The sequence below is a fragment of the Centruroides vittatus genome, unplaced genomic scaffold (genome assembly GCF_030686945.1).
Source record: "Centruroides vittatus isolate TY-2023 unplaced genomic scaffold, ASM3068694v2 contig_3221, whole genome shotgun sequence".
Lineage (NCBI taxonomy): Eukaryota > Metazoa > Arthropoda > Arachnida > Scorpiones > Buthidae > Centruroides > Centruroides vittatus.
In genome coordinates this window covers 266,749-287,838 of record NW_027122070.1, presented here as the reverse complement: position 1 = coordinate 287,838, position 21,090 = coordinate 266,749, and the positions used below count along the sequence as shown (strand labels likewise).

The 21,090-nt window shown below is 29.7% G+C and overlaps 2 protein-coding genes across 2 annotated transcripts in view; one reads left to right on the top strand and one right to left on the bottom strand.

Annotated features, from left to right (window-relative positions):
- LOC136973581 (uncharacterized) overlaps positions 1–8,030 on the bottom strand; it is a gene marked incomplete at its 3' end in the record, with an annotated part of 68,435 nt that extends 60,405 nt beyond the window's left edge. Inside the window, exons 1-2 of the mRNA XM_067268312.1 lie at positions 7,875–8,030; positions 7,704–7,794 (exon numbers count right to left, since the gene is read on the bottom strand). Coding sequence (XP_067124413.1) covers positions 7,704–7,794; positions 7,875–7,917 — 134 coding nt within the window. The remainder of the gene's footprint in view (positions 1–7,703; positions 7,795–7,874) is intronic.
- A 10,294-nt stretch (positions 8,031–18,324) lies between these two features.
- LOC136973584 (kinetochore protein Nuf2-like) lies at positions 18,325–20,728 on the top strand. Its single transcript, XM_067268315.1, has 4 exons — positions 18,325–18,500; positions 19,075–19,236; positions 20,179–20,467; positions 20,565–20,728. The coding sequence occupies exons 1-3, from the start codon at positions 18,330–18,332 to the stop codon at positions 20,251–20,253; spliced, it is 408 nt and encodes a 135-aa protein (XP_067124416.1). The 5' UTR covers positions 18,325–18,329; the 3' UTR covers positions 20,254–20,467; positions 20,565–20,728.
- Positions 20,729–21,090: the final 362 nt, after the last annotated feature.

Here is a 21,090-nt window from a genome sequence, read left to right as displayed (position 1 = left end):
TTGAGTGGTTGATTATTTTTTTAAAATCTGGTTTCATTTAAATGATTTGGAAGGGTAAGATTCCTTTATTTCAAAGTAAAATTCCTTTATTTTCAATCATTTAAATAAAATGAGAACTTATCCTTTCACAACTGATGCACAATAACTGCTGATGAATTTTGAGGTTTTGAATAACATGCAAGTTTCCTATAATTTATAATTTCTTGAGGAAACTGAAAATGCTAAATTTGAGCTAAAAATAGTGCTAAACTACTCTAGAAAATGTTAAAACAGCATTACTTTGTTGTTTAGCATTAAATGTCGTCATAAATTTTTCTCAAAAGCTAAAGAAAGCAAATAATCATAATCAATTTTAAGCACTAACATATCAAAAAGTGCTGAAATATGACAGCATGCTTGTCTGTCTTATTTCCTATTGAATGCAAGTAACACTTTTGTAGAATTGCCATGTTAAGAGAATACCATATATTTTTATTCCAAAAACAAGCACTAAATTAAACTTTAATGCATTAACATCATTGTAGAGAAAGAAAAATACTGTGTATTACGAGTACAGTAAAAAAAGTATTGATAAAGATTTATTGCAGAAGATATCATTCAAATTGAGAGGCTTTATATTAAGCTAATATGAATTGTGTAGAAAACAAAATTTCTCTATAACAGTAAGAAATATAATCATTATCATTGTAGCAATAATTCTAGTACTGAAACTTGACTGTATTCATATAGGAGGCATTAACCGATCTGTTGAAAGAAGAGGTATATGTTTAAATTTTGAGGATGTTCTAATAAATACATATGTTAAAAATTGGGATAAAATTTTACTTGAGGAATACAAAAAAGTGACATCTTCTGTATACATATACTTTTCATTAGTCAGATGGTTAAAAAATCACTTTTGCCAAGACAGGCTGCCTGGAAAAAAAATGTAACGAGAACACTGCATTGGTTGGCTTACTCTGGAAAGGAAGATTCAGCTCTACGTAAAACATATCTTGTACTAGCATTAGTTCCTAACCTCTTAAAGAATTGGTAGATGAACCATACATAAATTAGAAAACAGCATTCAATTGGTTCAACAAGCATAAAAAAGTAGCAGCATAATGGAATTGAAAACTTTTTTGAAGAATTAGTAAAGGCAAAACAAGCATTACCTATTGATGTAAATGTACAAAGTCACTGGTACAAGCAAATCCATGCATGTGTAAATCCAACCTTTTACTAACACCAGTGACTTGACATGCCAGTAAAAAAGTTTGAGATAAACATGTACTGGTGAATCAGTCACATCATTGCATCAAAGATGTAAACAGTTGAAAATGTCCAACTTGTTTGGCATGCCAGTAATGGAATCATACACTAGTGCCAGTAAAAGTTGATCATGTGTACATGAACTGCCATGCCAGTCCATCTGTGCATATGAAGATTTTAATGTTGAAAGTTGTGTTTATTATTATTATTACCAGATACATATTGTAATTACTATGTGACTGATAATAAAAAATACACATTCTTTGTAAAATTAGTAACACAAAAAACCCTTTCACACTTTGTTTCTAGCAATTTAATCACTAAGTACAAATGTTTTCGGCCGTTTTGAATGGCCTTTTTCAGGTACAATAAGGTTGGTTGAAATGTCGGTTAGCAGATATTTACGCAAGGTCAGTGTTTATGAAGGTTTCTTCTTACTAGGGGTAAGAAAGAAAGGTTTTTTTGTGTTACTGATTTTAAGTAGTTCTAGTTTTGAGTGCAGAGAATATAAATTTTGTAAGATTAAAAAACAAACAAAGCGAACATCAGGAATGATCTTAAAATTGTTAAAAGCATACAAAAAACATTATGTTTGTGAGATGTTCTTAAAAAGGTTTCTACTATAATATATATTTATTTACATATATATTATCATGCATATGTAAATACAGTAAAAATTCAACATGCACTTTGGGTAAGTTTATGAGATATTTTGTAATTGCAGTGACAAAATATGAACTTTTGCATGAGCACATGAAAAATGAAACTAGCAAAGAAAATTTAACAGCTGTATGTAAACAGTAACTAGTATGAAAATTTTACTAATGAAAGAACTGACACCAGCAAATTCGTGCATATTTAGTAAAATTGACCGTATTTAATACAATTAATTTTTTTGCAATGAAACAAGTAAATTAATAATAATAATTCTAATATTTTATTACTTAAATAAATCAAAATTTCAACTGCCAGTCAAACGTATTGCAAAAAATAGTTTAAAAATTTCACACTTAATTTAGACTGTAATTTACACCACTATTGATAGTATCTAATTATAATCCAGTCTAAACAAGATGAATAGTTTTTGCTAGGACTATTCTATTCATATTTTTTCTCATTACATAAAATTTAAAAATTGTTAGTTGTTTCTTTTAAATTTTATACAAGTATTCAGTAAGATAATATCTTTTTTAGCTTGAAATTATGATATTTTATAATTCTGTCTATTAAAGAATAAATTACTTTAGTACTTGATTACTTATAAAGAACTAAATAGGGAATAAGAAGTAAACACAAAATTGCTATGGAGAACTTATACAAGTACACTTTTAATGGGTAAAGTAGACTTTATTTTATAAAATGGAAATGCATTTTGGCTATTAGCCTCTCTTCAGTCCTTAACCACCAGAAGATGTAAAATGCTTGCTTCACTGTATGTTTAAACAGGTAGATATTACCTGTTTAAACATACAGCCCAAATTGCCCAAGCCCTAATAGCCCAAAATGCATTTCCTTTATAAAATAAAGTCTACTTTATCCATTAAAATGTTCCTGTATGATAAGTTTACCATAGAAATTTTGTGCTTACTTCCAAAGAAATTAATTAATTGTGCATGCACTATTATAGACTATACTACCCATTACCAAAAAATTTAATAAAAACAGAATGAATTAATTTTCTGTGAAAAATTATATATTTTGTAATTGATCAGATCAAAGATTATTATTATTAATAATGTATTAATTTTTAATAATTACCATATATATAAATAATGCTATGTTTTATTGAGCTGTTATTATTAACAGTGATTAAAGTCTAAAAATTCCTATTCATATAAAATCCTTTTCTTAGTTCCTTATAAATATCACATACCACCATTATAAAATGATAAAAAAAATTTATACACTTTGGTTTAAGCATCTTTTCTTAGCAGTTCCTGCTACTAAAATTTAAAGTAATTAAATAGATTCTACATTGAAAAGAACAGAGAAATGTAGAAATCACAACTGTTAATAAATTATATTATTATTTACTTTAATAAATAAAATTTTTTATTTTTGAGCATATTATATTTGCTAACATTAAAATGAAAATAATGATTTTGCATTTTAATGTATAATTTCTGACTTACTTCCAGAAATTTAAATTTGAACAATTTATTATGAACTTTAAATGAATATCATCAAGTTTAAAATCTACATGCCAAAAAAATGGCTTACAATATAAAAAATAAGTCTTATGTTACAAATAATAATTTGTTTTTTTAAACCATTTTTAGCACATAGATTCTGATAATAAAAAATACTTGAATGCAACTAATATTTTATTGATATTTAGACCTTTGGAAGAAAGCCATTGTTTTTATCAGTATAACTATTCTGCTTTTATATGGCATGGTGGACTAATATGTATAGTTACATGAGCTGATAGTCTGTAAATGACAATGGTTTTTACATTTTACTTCAGATAAAAAAATAATTAGAGAGAAAAAATCTAAGTTGATTTTTGAGTAAAAAAACATTACATAAATACAGATTTTAAAAACTGTTTTGTATACATACATGGTACTTCACTGGTGGTGTTCAGGAGTTTTTTCGTGAAAACTGTTAGAGAAGGGAAGATGAGACTAATAACCAAGTTTATAGAGCATAAGGACAATTTTTGATGACCATGGATGAGCGTGAAAATCAGTAAAACAAAATAGGTTTTTTTAAAAAAATTATAAGGGGTGCTTTTGAGCCATTATGTTAATAGTAAGTGGCAAAATAAATACCTTTTATATTAGTTAGGTTTAAGAAAATATGACCTATTTTAAAGATATTGGCTAGTTTCTTTTAAAAATTTGATTTCTCTTTTCCCCATAAGTATCTTTGCTGGGACTAAAGTTTATTAGCTTATTTATCAGAAAGCTTTACATAACAGAAACATGATAGTAATGAAAGTACTTTTCAAAATTCATTTAAATTAGATGCTGAAAATGTCTATCTTCTTGGTGAATACAGATTCTTCTAGGAAAGAAATACTGTATTTAATACATTTTGTAAATTACATCTACTAATCTTACAAAAACTTTCCTGAATTCTGATTTTCATATTTTCTGTAGGACAGTAGAAGTGAACAATTTCCTTAATTTGTGAAGACTGGCATAACTATTTACAGCCTGTGAATAATTTTGCTCATATGCACCTAAAGCCAGTGTATCAAATGTTTCTTTATTTGAATAACTCATTTTCATGAAAAACAGGAAACAAGTATTACACAAAAATGAAAACAATCATTCCAAAAAAGACACTTTCATGCCTTTGAAAAAGTTGTAATTCAATTTATTCAAAGCCTGCTTGTTCAACTATCTGATATGATAAAGAACAAAAACTGAAACTTTGTTCCCAGCATAGAAAATTTCAGGAAAAAAAGAAATGTTTTTCAGAGAAACTGGCTAATGCCTTAAGAACTATTAGACTTAAGAAAATGTGACCTATTATAAAAAGGTCGATAGTGCAGCTGAAAACGTTATTAAGCTATTAAAAAATTCATACTGGATATGTTAAAGGTGTTGTACGTTCTATTATAAAAAGGTGTCAATTTTGTCACTTACTATCCATATAATGGCTCGAAGTTCCCCTTATTATTAAAAAACCCTCTATTTTGTCCTGTACATAAACCCCCCCCACTGATTTTCAAGGTCATCTAAGGTCACTAAATTTATCCACCAATCTGCTATATAAGCTTAGTTATTAGTCCCATCTTCCTATCTCTAATAGTTTCTCAGGGAAAAAAACTACTAAACACACTGAATCACCCAGGGTGTATACACACACACACACACACATATATATATATATATATGTGCAAGCAAATCATGAATGTAACCATCTGGAGATAGCACTTCTCATAACAAGGCTCTTCTACCCCCCTCTCTCTCTACACTGGCCTCCTACTCGACTTTTAAAGGAAACAGGGAAAAAAGTCATAAGCAGTTGAATGAAATAGAAAAACAGGCAAATCAGACTCAAATACTAGGCCACATTAACAGCCACAAGGTGAAGAATAAAATTTAATACTTGTTCTTGTTCAATCTTTTCTTATTGAGTATTATCATGAATATCACTAGTTTGCATAAAGCTTGCATATGATAAGCAAGAACTGCATACTGATAAAGCAGCATCTTAAACAATGTAATGTTAGTGCCCATGGACTATTGTATTTTTATAGTAACTCATCTATCTATGCTGTCTATGCCAAGACAACACAAGCCATCAGCTATATGGGTGACCAATACTCAAAAATTTCTGGCTACATCCCTGATATATATATGTATCAGGGATGTAGCCAATGTAATGTATGTAAATAATTTAATTATAATTATGTAAAGGTGTCAAAATTTTAAATACCATTACTGTTTATTTTAAAACAACAAAAAAGTAAAAGATATAAATTAACATTTAAATACCATATTTTACAGACTAAGACGCACCTTAATTTTGGAGGCAATTTTTTGAAGGAAAAAGTGCATCTTATAGTCTGTAAAATATGGTATTAAATATTTAAAAATAATAAACAAAGTTTAATATATCTTAAAATTTTAATTGTTAAAGTGATTTAAAAGAATACCACTACTACTACCATTTATGTTATACAGTATTTGTTATTTATAATAAAATAAATTCCATTTAACATTTTTATTTAAAAATGAATAACTAATACTCTTGTTTATGGAGCTTCTTTCAAAGATATTAAATAAATAGGAAATCTTTAAAAAATTTTGGTTTAATGGAATTTACTGAAAAAAGACATCCAAAATTCTAATTTCAGAATAAAATTCTTTGTTTTCTATACAACAGCATTAATCTTAAAATAATATTTTCATTGTAAATAATTACAGTTTTGAAAAAATATTAATCATGTTATATAAAATTTAATAAAAAAAATATAGTATAAAGTAAAAGTAAAAACTTAAATTTACCAGAAAACTATTTAACAGAAAAACAAATATTTTTTGATCACTTGTTTTTTTTCATCATACCCACTATATATATATATATCATATACTATATATATATACTTTGCCAGTAAATATTGGTTTTTACTTCAATTCTTATAATAATAGCAAGTTTGGGAATAATTCTAATTATTCCCAAACTGGTTATTACAAAAACTGAGTATAAATTCAGAACAGAATGGATATTAAGCAAAGAATAAGATATACTATTCATTCTATAAATTTATATACATATACATAGACAGGGAAGTTAAAATCTAGATAATTAAAAACTTAAAAATAAAACCTTAAAGATTCAGCAAAAGATTTAATACTCTGTTGGATATTACAGATTTTGTTTTCATTTTATTAATATATATTCTATTATTTTCCATATATTAAAAATATATTACACATCCATTTACTACATGTACTGCTAGTATATATAAATAATATAATTAAAGAAATGAATACAGATAATAAAAAAAAGTGAATAATATAACACTATAATTACCCTAAAATTAAAAAAAACTAAAAATGTTATTTTACTTTTACTATCATAAGCAAAGAAAACTTTATATTTATATCCATTTATTTATCAACATAAAATGTAAATATACAAATAAATAAAATTTTATTTTTAAAATATGTTTTTAATAAAAACATCATTACTATTTACAAATAATTACTTTTGTTCTGCTGCTTCCAAAACAATATAAATTTCAAATTTAATTCTAAAGAATATATCTTTTGCAAGATAATGCAATTATTCTCAAACCAAATGTAATAAACTTCTACAATCATAAATTTTATAGACTATAGAGATATGTTTGTTTATTTTCTAAATGAAAACCTAAATCAGAAAACCTATATATATAAATAAAACTAATAATAAAGGAAAAAAAGTATTTTTTTCTGTTTATATAATGATAATTTTTAAACAAGACTTGGCATTTATAAATATGCTTCTAAATAAGGTAAATAAAATCTCATATTTTATTTTAATTTTTTTTAAATGCAAAATAATGAAATTTAAATTCAGAAACAAATATTAATGAAAAGCATATCAAATATTTGAATTTAAGTAAAATACTCAATCAAAATATAAAAACAAAAAATTTTATTATTATTTCGTTACACATCATTGATATTAATATTTAACTGTATTAGTTATAGTAATTTTTAGCATTTTAAAGTAAATTAACTTTGAATTTAAACATTTTAAAAAAATTTTCTAATAATTATTATATACTCAAAAATTTATTTTATTTATACATATAAATTTTAAACAGTTAATTAGTATTGTGTTTAAATTGCTTTATTTATTTAATTTTAAGTATATTTTCTTTGAGAAGAGTTACAAAATCAATAAACAAAATATTTTAAAAAAATCTTATGTGAACAAAGGATTCTAAATACCAAGCTTCTTAAACCTAAACATTTTCTATTGTATAAGTGTTAAAATATTGTTACTTTTTCGTTAAATCCATCTGATATTTCTCTTCTAACTGTTTTCTGACTTTTCTTGCTGAAGTTCTATTCAAATCTGCACCTTGCAGAATTTCTGAAAAAGAAAATTTATGTTTTAATAAATGTATACAGTATCCATAGCTTTATTAACACAAATATTATGTATTAGATTACCATTTATGCTTTTCTTTAATTCACTATCTGAAATATCCGACATTATTGATTTTAACTATTTAATTTAATACAGCAGTGCAGCATCAAACCCACGTGTTCAAAGAAGTTGGCATAAAATAAAGATAGCGCCCTCTTAATTTATAATTTACAATAGTTTTGCATTTTAAATAAATATTTAATTATCATATTACCAATTTTTAAAACATTAAATATAATAGTAATAAGATATACATTTAAATAGAAATTAGAAACTATTATATCGATCCGTTGTTATATTTTAACTTTTCCTATAGACTAATACAATACTTTCTATAAAAAAGTGTTGATTTTTGTGTCAATATCAATATAATAATCAATTTAAAAAATAATTACGGAAGTATTAAAGATTAGTAAATCAAAAATAATTTATAATTATTTTTAAAGAGTTATAAAATTTTTATAACTAATAAATTAAAAATTCATGTTTCTATTTATATATATTTTTTTCTTTATGCATATATATATATATATATAGGCGTGCACGTTGAATAGTTAGTAGCGAGGTTGAGGCCGAAGTTTTAAACGCGAAAACGTGTACGTCGGATGTTCGGCGCCGCTTTCCTGTAAGCCTAGAAGTTTGGCAATGGCCTTTGGAATGTCGAGCATGATTCCACTGACTTTCCAAACACCATTGTCAAACTTCTAGGCTTACAGAAAAGCGGCGCCGAACGTCCGACGTACACGTTTTCGCGTTTTAAAACTTCGGCATCAACCTCGCTAGTATGTTGTTTCAGCCGGCTGGATGGTCAAGGCGGCAAAGGCGTTAGGCTACAGTTATAAGGGACTGAAATTGATTTCGGGCAGGAAACTAGGAATTTTTCATGGGTGTTCTAGCTGGAATATGCCAGACCCATCCCTCACTACCAAGCCTCTTTATTATGGGCCTGGTCAAACTCGCGATGGGCAAAGGCAATCTTACTGATCACAGTGAGTAAGTAGACAAAAAAAACCGTGTCATTTATTAATAAAAAAGGAATTAAATGCTATTCAAAACTATATTTTCAATTAAAATATAAATGGATATAACTTACTTATGAGATTACTTATTATAAAGTTTTAATAATTTATTTTTATTGATTTTTTTATTTATAATTAAGTAAACGAAATTATATTTATTGGAATGTTTTATAACTTTATAACTAATTATATTATTTTTGTTTTATATAAAATTTATCATAAAATAAAAAATAAAATTAATAATCTTGTTACTAATTACTACAGATATAAAATTTATAAGAAAAAGACATTTGAAGGATGAAATTATCAATTTATTATGTAATTTTTTAAAAATTTACTCTTTATAACATTTTATAAATATATTATTTACTGTTAAATCTCTTTAATGTTTTAGATCTTAAAACGATTCTTTGTAAACTTATTAATTTCTTTAAAAAAATTTTTTTGTTTGAATGATCTTAATCAGGGATGGCACTTTTTTGAGTCCACGTGCCTTATACTAGGTATAATCATCTTTTAAATAATTTATTGGTGCTGAAGTTTTAGACTTAGAACAACTATTTTTAAAGAAATGCTGCGATTATATTTTAATTAGCATAAATTTAAAAAAAAAGCTGATTGAGAAAAGAATGATGAACATAAACTACAATAAAAAAAATTCTAAAATTAAAATAATTTTTCATTTATACAGTAACAAGTACACGAAATCGCAAAATTTGTTGCGTGCCAGATATTTTTTCGAGGTGCCACTTTGGGTCGTGTGTCACACGTTCGTCGTCCCTGATCTAAATTAATATTTTATTGCCATATTTTCGTTTCTTTCAATTTTATGGTCGTTATTCTACGAGTAATTTGTAATTTATATTGCGCGCATGTAAAGATTAACATCATCGGAAAAAAAACCATTGCTGTTTCTTTGATTCTCCATTCTGTGGGCATTAAGAAGACTTTCAGGTCCGTTGTAGGTTCGGCCAAGTCTACAATGGGGTAGAGAGAATGGGTCTAACATATTCGGAACAGACAAACCCCAAAGAATTCCTGGAGTTTTTCAATATGCTCTGATTCGTCTCCAGCCTCCACAGCGCTAGACTAACGTTTTAACCGCCTCGGCCATTACCGACTTACTTAACCACTCCTGTCGGTATAACACGTTAAAATGTTCAGGTATTAAAGTTCCAGGCGACGTTTTAAACGTGGCCGCCCTGGAAAAGTTGTTTTGATTTTAGTTTTAATAAAGCCTACATCGTGAAGTCGAATGTAGTGATAGACTTGGAGAACTGTAACATATTTAGCAGATGGATCATATCTACCTTGTGCCAGCTATAATGAAAGAGAAAAATCAAAAGCGAAGCACAATTTTTTTTATCTTAAATAAAGACAGAATATTGTATCAGATTCGTAATAGTAGGCATTGAAAGTCTTTTTTCCCTAGACCAGTGTTTCTCAAACTTTTTTGTCTGGTGGCACACTGAAATTATTAAATAAAATTCACGGTACCCCTATTATTATTATTATTATTTGCTTTTTTACGGTTAGTAAAGATATGAAGGATAGAAAGTCTTTGAAAAAAAAATAAAAGTTTTTTAAAGTAAGTAAGTTTATTTCCAAACAACACATAAATATTCAAAACAAAAATTATTATTATAAAGGTATCTGGTGATAAAATAAGCTCTGAATTTTTGATGATTTACTAGTGCTAATTGATTTTTTAGCTTTGCTACCAGTAACCACTTCTTGATCATTAGAATCTTCACGTTTTTTTTAATGAAAAAAATTATTCATGATATTAAACGACATAATTCACTTCAATATTTTATTATAAAATTTAATTACAAGTTAATAATTTATTTGTTCTTGTTGTAAAGAAAAAAAATATTTGTATATCATGCTTTCTCGTTATTGTCTGAACATATAACAATAATAAAAACAACTACTTACTGCATTCAACGCATTTATATTGCACTTCCACTCGCTGCAGGAACAGAAGAACAGACAACTAGTAACTAGTTCGTTTTTTTTTTTTAATAGTATTTACGTATCGCCAATTACCGAGTCATTGAGACAAGTGGCGATGTAACAAGATTAGTAGAAATAACCAATATTCATTTTTTATAATTGTTTTAATTATTTATTTAATTTAATACTTTAATACAATTATTTTAAGTAATTTTAATTTAATTATTTAAAAATTTCGCGGCACCCTTGTGGCGTACTTGCGGCACCCTAAGGTGCCGCGGCACCCGCTTTGAGAACCACTGCCCTAGACAGATGTTTAAGTAGATACAGGGTAGCCACTTAACATTTGTCCACAACACGCCTATGCAGGGAAAAAATAACTTTTCGGCATTTTACGAGTGTTATGCATATGGTGCATGCTTGTTCCAGAACTAAAATAACCGAAGGGAATCAATTTAATACGATTTAGCATAACATACAATCTCTGACTGTATGGTCAGGTTAACACATGCATGGATTTGTTGGTGCCAGTTCTCTTGTCAGTAAAAATTTTTGCAGTAATTACCATTTACACACAATTGTTAAAATTTCTTCTCCAGTTTTATTTTTCTAGTGCTCGTACATAGGAATGTTCATGTTATGTTACTGCAATTACAAAATGTCTTGTGAACTTACTCATAGTGCATGCCGAATTTCTACTATAGTATATTTACGTATGTGTTGTCACGCATTTTTCTCCTTTTAAAAACGTCAGACATAACATTTGTTAGAAGCACACGAAAAACATTTATGTTTATGAGATATTATTCTCATAAACAAATGTTTTTCGTATCCTTCTAACAAATTTATGATTTTTTCTGAAGTCCACTTTTTGTTTATTTTTTAATCTTACAAAGAATTTGTTTACTGTAATTATCAGTCACACTGTATATCTCTTACTTAATGATAACAATATGGTAATAATAATTAATAATATAAACACAGATTTCAGCATCAAAATCTTCACATGGACAGATGAACTGGCACGACAGTTCATGGTTTACATGTACAGTACAGTACAACTTTTACTGACGACGGTGTGTGATTCATCACTAGCATGCCAAAAAGTTGAAAGTTTCCAACTACGGTGTGGCCGCGTTTCTTTATGCAGCGCTCGAGAAGCGCTTTACAGCGAACACACTGAAAGTGGTTTCTAATTGGCCAATACTGCGCGTGATGTCATTTCGCTACACTCTCGCTGAATAAAGAAATGCGGTCTGTAAGAAGGAAAGATGAGGGAGCTCTGTTTGAAAACCGCCCAAGGTTATTTATTTGTTCACGTATTATTTACCAGAGGGTGCAATAATCGTAGCTGGGTATTTTGGCGTATAACTGTGTTACATGCAAAATACTACCTACATAGATTCGAATGTATTAAAAAAATAGTTATTTCGTTTATTTATGATTTATGACTACTTACGAAAACTATTTCGGTATCAATATTAGTTTCATTTGTTAGTGGTTAAGTCAGTGAATTAGTTGAAACGTGCTATTAAACGATGAACAAATCATTTTTTGTGACTGGATACAATACTGGATATGCCATATGTTCAGAGAAAGTACAGTAAGTTTATTTAAAGGACCTAAAGATCTGGAATTATTACTGAAGTGGCGGCAAATGATTCTCAGAAAAGATAGACTTTACAGACCAACAGATTTCACTTGCGAAAGCCATTTTTTACCCCCACTCTATTATTAAAGACTAGAATGCTACTGACAAAAGTATGTGGATATTTCGTATTTGTCTTATAGATATTTAGCAACTCAATTGCAAATGAACTGAAGTTTTATACTCAACGGGGTGACATCGATATAACCGATGAGAGTCCAACAATCGGATTAACAAAACATATAAATGATCTTTTTGATATTCTTAATTAATAGACGATTTTTTCAGAAGGAGTGAAAACATAAATGATCTACAAGTATGGATAAAATATTACCATACTTTTTTGCTTTTTGAGACTTTTATAGTTTTCTTTTAATAATTTAACAAAATTGGTTATTTTGTTATAGACACTTATAGATAACTTCAAATGACTGAACACCTGGAAAACAGTGTTAAAAACAAGCAAATTCTACCAGAAGAGTATTTAACTCTTCAAATAGCTGAGGGTATGTGAGTTACTTTGATGTTAGCTACAGGGGACCTATTCTGAGTAGTATCGTTAAGCTAACGAATACGATAAAAACCAGTTTCTATCGGAACCACGTGATTCGCGTTTAATCAACTGTGAAAATGCTATTCCGAGCCGTACGTTTCGTTTTCGGTGCCGATAGCCACGTGCGATAACTAAGCTTTTGTTATCGGTCACTCTCGAGCTGCCGTTAGGAACGTAACGAAAGTGAAAACAACATGGCGTCTTTTCGTGTAAGAATGATTTTACTTCACGAGCAATTGGAGAGAGGGGACAGCAGTAACACCGATTAAATTTAATACTCTTTCTTCAACTTCAGTTAATTTTTGATTAACTGAAGGCCCACCTCCTGTTTGAAACGTTGATTTTTTTTATTTGTGAGACTTTACTTTTAATGTTTGCTTTCCAGTCACTCCATGTCTATGCAAATAATATTTACATTTAATAAGATGTATTGCATTTGACATTTAAACATAATACTAATTCTAATTTGGTTATAAGGTTTATAGAAGTAGAACTTGTGGCAAAATTAAGTTTGTCATTTTATTCTTAATGAATGAATTAAAAAATACATTAATTACATGAAGTTATATAGAAATATACAAAGAAACTTAGACATACTTTGTATAATTGTAAAATGTTAGCATTATGTAATAATAGAAATCTTTATTTTGTAGATTTTATCTAAGTTTAATGTCGGCTTTAATTCATTAGTTTTAGTATAAAAAAATACATTCTATATACGTAACTTAACAGTAAACTATACACTATACATAAATGACTATCTATCACATAAATTATAATTTTTAAAAACAAATATTTGCTTAACGGATAGGCTGACAAAATAGACCCAGTAATAGACCCAGACATTTTAAAACAAAACTGTATCACTAGTGCTAGTACACGACAACGCTAAAAGCACGTGCTTCCCTTAGAAAATGGCGGGTTGCAGTCACGTGACAAAATACAATGTTAACTAAACTGTGATTGGTTAAAGCGTAATAGCTATCGATAGCATGAAACCCAGACGCATCTCGACCGACTACGCGTAGCGAAACCCACTTAACGTGGAGCACAGAATAGCGATTTGTCTAAGGTTCGTTAACTGCCTTTCGCTGAGGCGACTTATCGAATGTTCTGTGTATCGCTCTCGTTCAGTTATCGGAAGAGCTCAGAATAGGTCCCCAGATTTGATTCAGCACGTTCTACATGAATGCAATTACAGATATGTTTTAACAAAGAAAATTAATCAAGATCCACTTGAGGTAAATAGTTGAGGTAATAATATACGCTAAATCAAGATTGTAGTATGTTGGGAAGAGGACCGATTGGAATGCAATGCATGGAATTTCGCCGCACATCCATTGTGCTACATTCCTGAAGGTAAAGTTGTAACATCTCGATTCTTTCTGCCTTCGTTCTTTTTTCATTCTGTCGCACTGTTTTCACTCTACTAAACTTAATTAAAATTCCTTTCTGAAGTAACAAAATACTTCAACCGCAGACAGTAATTTGTATAATCACCGTACTTGCGATGTACAATACATCTTTATTACTAATTATTGAAAATCGATATCAGGAATTATATCCGCAATTTTTGAAAACACTGCAACCACGCAATCTGCAAACTTATTACAGACGGGGAGTACTGCACTTGTGACCACCCATCAGGTACCCTGACAATATTAAAAATGCCGTCCAGCAAAGCATTGATAATGCCAGTTTGCTTCGTCAGGCACTCCTATGGTGTGTTATTTTACGAACACCCGGTATAACATATATAGGGTTTTATAAACAAAGTGAACAGTCTCAGAGCCGCCTCGTGTAGATATACAGGTTTTTCACTCACAAGAACGGCTACTCAACGGTAGTGGCATTTTTATTAATTATATGTATAATAAAATTTATTTTTATGGCACCATTTAAGGAATCCCAGAATTTTATATACAATATTCATACGATGTGCCCTGTCCATATTCATTTAGACATATAGCCGCGGTTGTACGCATCCTTAGGCCAGGAACACACATGCGTAAAATTCGGCGTAAAATCGAGTAGAAAACAGAAAACGTAAAAATTTTTCTGAAATTTTGGCTAAAACAGAACTGAAAAAAGAGTAGAGCAGGGCCATGTTCAGTAACGCAAGAATTCTTGCTAAGTCTAGTTATGCTGTAATGTTGAACTCGTTTCTAATTACTACTTGACTCCTCCCACCAGCGCCGGATTAAGCCTCTAGCGGGCCCTAGACAAAATTTAAATTGGGGCCCCATTTAAATAAGTTGCTTCTAAACAAATCTTATATAATGTGACATTAGCGTAGCTAGCATGGGTGACACCCGGTGCGGATATCGTGGTGTCACCCCAAGTCACACCGTAGTGTCACCCTTTTTAACTCTTTTATAAAACACTATTGAATTGTAATATCTTCGCACTCGAGCAACTTGAACGCTATATCGAATATGCGATGTCGCGACGTATAAGTTTAGATTTAGAAAATAAATCATAACCATACATTTTTTTTTTAACTCTTTCCGCCCTGTGGGCACTAAGAGGGCCTCTTTTAGAAGGCCCATTATGGGTTCGGCCAGGCCCACAATGGGGCGACCGGGTGGTGAGGGACGGAGCCCGACATATCCGAACGGACCACCCCTCGAAAAATTCCTGGGGATTATTCGATCCCGGGTCCCCCCAGAGCGGTAGGCTGCCACCTTGACCGCTCGGTCATCCGGCCGTCTACCATACATTAGTACTACCACGAGAAGCGGTCCTAGGAATATTTCTAGATGGTGAGAGATCTCGTGGCGTACATTACTTCTGACGCACGGGTGGCTGTTGACCTGTTTTTTTTTTAGGCAATGGCTAGTCGAGCGGAGCTTAGTAGGAATTGTTAAATACAGCCTTTTCTGTCCTATCGAATTTCTTACTTAATTTTTAACTCGTTTTGAAACAGAGAAATCTTCTGCACTGAAGCCGGGCCCTTCCGAATTACGGGCCCTAGACATTTGCCTACTTTGCCTATTCGATAATCCGGCCCTGCCTCCCACCACTAGCTTCCTTTATCTATTCTTAGCTCCACTCACTAAGCCACTCAGAATTCTAACTTAGGTGTTCTATCTTACTGAACACGGCCCATGTCTCTACTTTTTACGCCAAAATTCCTCCAATAAAAAGAAGTCTTTTCTGTGACGTCAAAGTAGACACATGCTTTTTATTCTAACAATGGCGGCAATGAAGGTTAACCCTATAATTGTGACGGTCTCGTAAAAACGAAAAATAAATAAAATAGAGGAGTTTATTGAATCCGTTCGACCACATCAGTGTCACGTATAAAGACACTGATGTGTCTTTATACGTGAACAACGTTTATGGTTGCAAAATTTCAAATAACAGGTAGGTCTAGTAGAATCGATATGTATCCTTGTATTTAGATCACACATTCTTTATTTGAATTCGGAATACAAGTGTATTAATTTAAATTTTCTATATTATAGCAAAGGAAGCGGAGAAAAAATGGAAGGTACAGTAAGGGATAGATATATGAGAGGAAAAAATTAATAAAATTAGCACAGTTAGTGGCAGGGGTGTTTCCTATTCGGCCAGAATTTTTACGTATGTGTGTTCTGGCATAAAAGCGTAAAAAAGAAACTGAACTGAAAGCTGATTTCTGATTCAGTTTTCTGCCATACAATTTTACGCATGTGTGTTCCTGGCCTTATTGTTTAAGGCCAGTGTTTTTCAATTTTTTTTCATTGAGTGGCACCCCTGATTGAAAAATAAAAAATCGTGGCACCCTTGACCGGCGGCGGATCTAGAATTTGAGTAAGGGGGCTAACGGTGGTGAGGGGGCAGATGAATTTTTTGCGAAAACGAATATTATGCGCAATATATTTCCGGAGAGGGAGTCCCTCCCCGAAAAAAAAATTTAAAAATTGACAGTTTGAAGTAGCATTTTAATGCAAAAATAGTGTTTCTACCTGTTCAAAATCAAAATTTAAGTCCATTGAATTTTGTCAAAATACTGACAATGAGTTATCTTGAACTAACACTTTAGGCATTTTCTTGGAAATTTACTTAAAATCCTAAACTTTGCGACACCCTAGCCCTGGTCACACTATACGATTTCCAGCCGCGCGGGCGACTGCAACCGCAACGGCTGTTCCCGTTAACTAGTAATCCCCCCTCGAAAACCGGCGCGACTGCAACCGCAACTAGAAACAAAAAGTTTGTTCTACTCGTGACGGTTGCAAACGCGCATCCAATCAGAAAACGTCTTTGTGCTACGTCATACTTTGTGTTCTTTATTTGTCAACATATCTTGATTATAACATTTGTATTAACTCAGTTTCAGTACATTTAAATGCTATATTTGATAGAAATCAAATCTGAATTTATAAAAGTTATTGTTAGATTTATTTTAAAAAGTTTGATTACTTTTAATAATATACAATTGAATAAAATAAATGCTAATATAAAAGAAAAAATATATCGTTTATAAATGAATTAAATCATTCAAGCTTTCCTCTAAACAACACTTAGCCTCCAATATTCACTTTTATATTGATAAATAGCATCCAAAACTTCTGGGATAATGACTAATATCGAATTATGGGCCACTCTAAATTGGTATATCAAACTACGAAACGTTTCACCTAAATTATATATAAGTATAAATTATATTCATACGGATATATCCCCTATAACCTTCGGCATCCGAAAGCCTTAATTCATTCATCAGCTGGTGAAAGCACGATTGTTTAGCCCGTTGATTTTTATTTCGCCAAGTTTTAACCCAGCATGAACGTTTTTTCTTATTTTTCTCTTCGTATATTCTCGCCAGCTCTAACAAAATTAGCGCCTTTTTTCTTTTATTCATTCCAGAAAAGGAACTGCTCGCTATTTTAATAAGGAAAGTAGCTAAAATTCCGTAAATACTCTTAAGTAGAACGTAAAATGTCGGTAAACTCACGAAAGTAGACAAAAACAAGCTACTGTAGTTTTATTGGTTTATTATAGAGTCACGTGTTTCCGAGTTGCAACGTCAACGAACAATGTGTGACCACGAGAAGACGCGCGCGACTCGCGCTGTTGCAGTTCGGTCGCGCTTGTTGTAGTTGGAAATCGTATAGTGTGACCAGGGCTTAAGGTGCCACGGCGCCACGATTTAATCCATTGAAAACGACGTATCATATTTTAAATATTATTTTATGAAAATTGACATAAAATTAGTACAATAGTTTTTATATATTTTTTAATATAATAACGAGTAAATAATATTTAAAATTTATATAAATTTCTTTATTTTTTTATTAGGAATTGCAAAAAATATATGCAGAAAAAGAGTTACAAGAAAATCTTCTTAAAATCAGTAAAAGTTCAAGCAATTACAAAAAATGTTGAAGATGTGAAAAAGGAAAATAACAAATTAGAAAAAATAATAGAGAGAAATGAAAAGGAAACAACAGATTTTTATATAAAAAATTGCGCATTAGTTAAACAGGTATTAATTTATGATAATTAAGAATAAGTACCAACTGCAAGTGTTCAGTTTTATCCATTCGATCACTGATGGGCTTGGATTTTTGTCAAAGTAATTTATGTGATTAAATTTTGTAATTTGCAATTAATATTACAGTATTTATTAAGATTAAAATTAAAAATAAGACTGTAAATTTTCTGGTCTTAACATGAATAAACATTAAAATTACATTACCAAATTCGTTATATAGGGTTATTGTATCTAACTACGAAACAAGTGGGTCAGTTATTTTCCACGATTTGAAACCACTTAATACAAAATATACAATTATTGAGAAAATTCATATAAAAATATTTTGTATAAAGTAAATCTTATGTCAAGTACTGTATCTCTTAATGCTTTGACCAATATCTATCTAAAAATTTAATTATAAAATTTTTTCAGTAAAATTAATTAATATTCAATTGTTATTTTTCTAACCGATACAAAATTTTAATTAATTGATATTACAGAAAACAATTTTATAAATGAAAGCTATTCGGGTTTTAAAAAATTTATTTATCATCAAACTAATTTTTTAAAATAATATTTACAGCTTAAAACATTATTTAGACAAATTCAAAGTATGGAATATAAGCATCAAGAACTAATCAAAGAAATCGAAGACCAAGAAAAAGAAACTGCTAAACTGAAGAAACAATGCGAACAATTAAGCATAGAAAAGAATCAATATTTAAGAAATTACTCGGAATCAAAGGTAAAAAAGCAAATTAATTACATTACATTTTAACAAAAATGGATCGTCTATAAATTACATAACACTACTTTTACACTTTTATACATTCTATTCCCCGTAACGCGTTGCACATACCTATCCCAAAAATTACGTAACGCACATCCTCATCAATCCTCAATTATACTAAGGAATAATACACAGCACCGTACGTTACATTACTTTATTAATTGCACGTATAACGTACAAATCAGTGATATAAACATTACGGTTTACTATGCAACATTTCAGAAACAGAAATGATTCATTCTGTTACCCAAGGGTTGTGACACTTGCATCATATAACGTTTTTGTAAACACTCCCACCCACCCGAATCTGCATTACGTAATTCATAGGCAGTCCGAAATACTAATTAAGAGTTATAAATGATTCGAACATCGAAACATCGAATAACTGAGAATTTGAAAATCAACTTTAAAAAGTTAGAAACAAGATAAATATTAATTTAATAAAGAGGTTTTTCGTTCTTATAATAAATACGTATCGATACTTTGAGAATAACATAAAATTCGGTCAAACTCCGATTTAGCGCCACCATTTTTCGCCTCCGAAATTGGCAGTAAACCAAATCATTTCAATCAGAATTATATAAGGTAACGAGGTGTCAGGAATATTCAGAAATACCCAAAAAATTTCCTAAACTATAGGGATATTTTTATGCAATAATTAACATAATTTGGCACTACAAGTGTTAATTAAAAATTGATCATAACCACGAATTTCTGTCTGAATTTAAATATAGACAGAAATTCCTGATGGTGGTCAAACTTTTTCAAATCACAGATCTCAATAACTGAATATGTTACATGTAGGATTGTTTAAATTATCTGAAATAGTAAAATAAAATTTTTTATAATAAATTCACCCAATAATTTATACAAAACAATTTTGTATACATTTCATAGGCAATACTAGAACAGTACCGTGAAAAAGAAAAGCACATTTCTGAATATATTTCTAAATTAAAAAAAAAAACTTAATGTTTAACACGGTAGCTTTGATCAAGAAAAAACGGAAGGAAAGAAAAGAAAATCAGAATTAATATTAAAATTAAAAGAAGTCAATGATCAAACCGACATCACTGAAAAAATACGGCAAAAATTATCATATTTTAAAAATAAATATAACAAGCTTCTTAATGAATTGAATAGTAAAAAGAATAATTTGACCGATATCAAAAAAGAAAGAGAACAAGTGAATATTTGATTATTATATTATTATTTACGTTAAAAAATTTCTTTTACCCTTTATTTCAATAAATCATACATAAAATTGTGTTTTATTCACGCAGAATTTGAGACAATTGCAAATAGTTGAATTGAAATTAGATCAAATGGACAAGGAAATAAATAATTGGAAAGAAAAATTAAGTAACCAATCACTCGAATTAAAAAAAGAAACAGAATATTACAATAATCAAAAAGAAGAAATATCAATAATGAAAGATAACTTAACTGATATTCAGTGGCGTGCCGTGACATTTGATGATAGGGAAGCTGTGTTTCTGCAAGAAGCCGACTTACAGGGGCAATCAATTAATTGCGCGTCAGGGCCCGTTCGTATTCGTTTGTTGGATAAGCCAGTAAAAACCGTATACTTCTTTAAATGTATTTTTAATAGATTATCTGACGTACTTAATAAACAACAAAGGTAATTATATTGAACTTTCTTATTAGATTCAATAAATTCCCTATACCCTCTAAATGCCAATTCTTGCTTTGAGAAAAAACATATAACATCTATTAATTTAGATATATCTATTAATCGTAATTATCTTGTTATAATTTTCAATATTTATTTTATATTGTCTACCAATG

Coding starts and splice junctions, on each gene's coding strand:
- LOC136973584 (XM_067268315.1), top strand. CDS start 18,330: ATGCAGAAAAAGAGTTACAAGAAAATCTTCTTAAAATCAGTAAAAGTT. Junction 18,501..19,074: donor ATTGCGCATTAGTTAAACAG/GTATTAATTTAT, acceptor TAATATTTACAG/CTTAAAACATTATTTAGACA. Junction 19,237..20,178: donor GAAATTACTCGGAATCAAAG/GTAAAAAAGCAA, acceptor TACATTTCATAG/GCAATACTAGAACAGTACCG.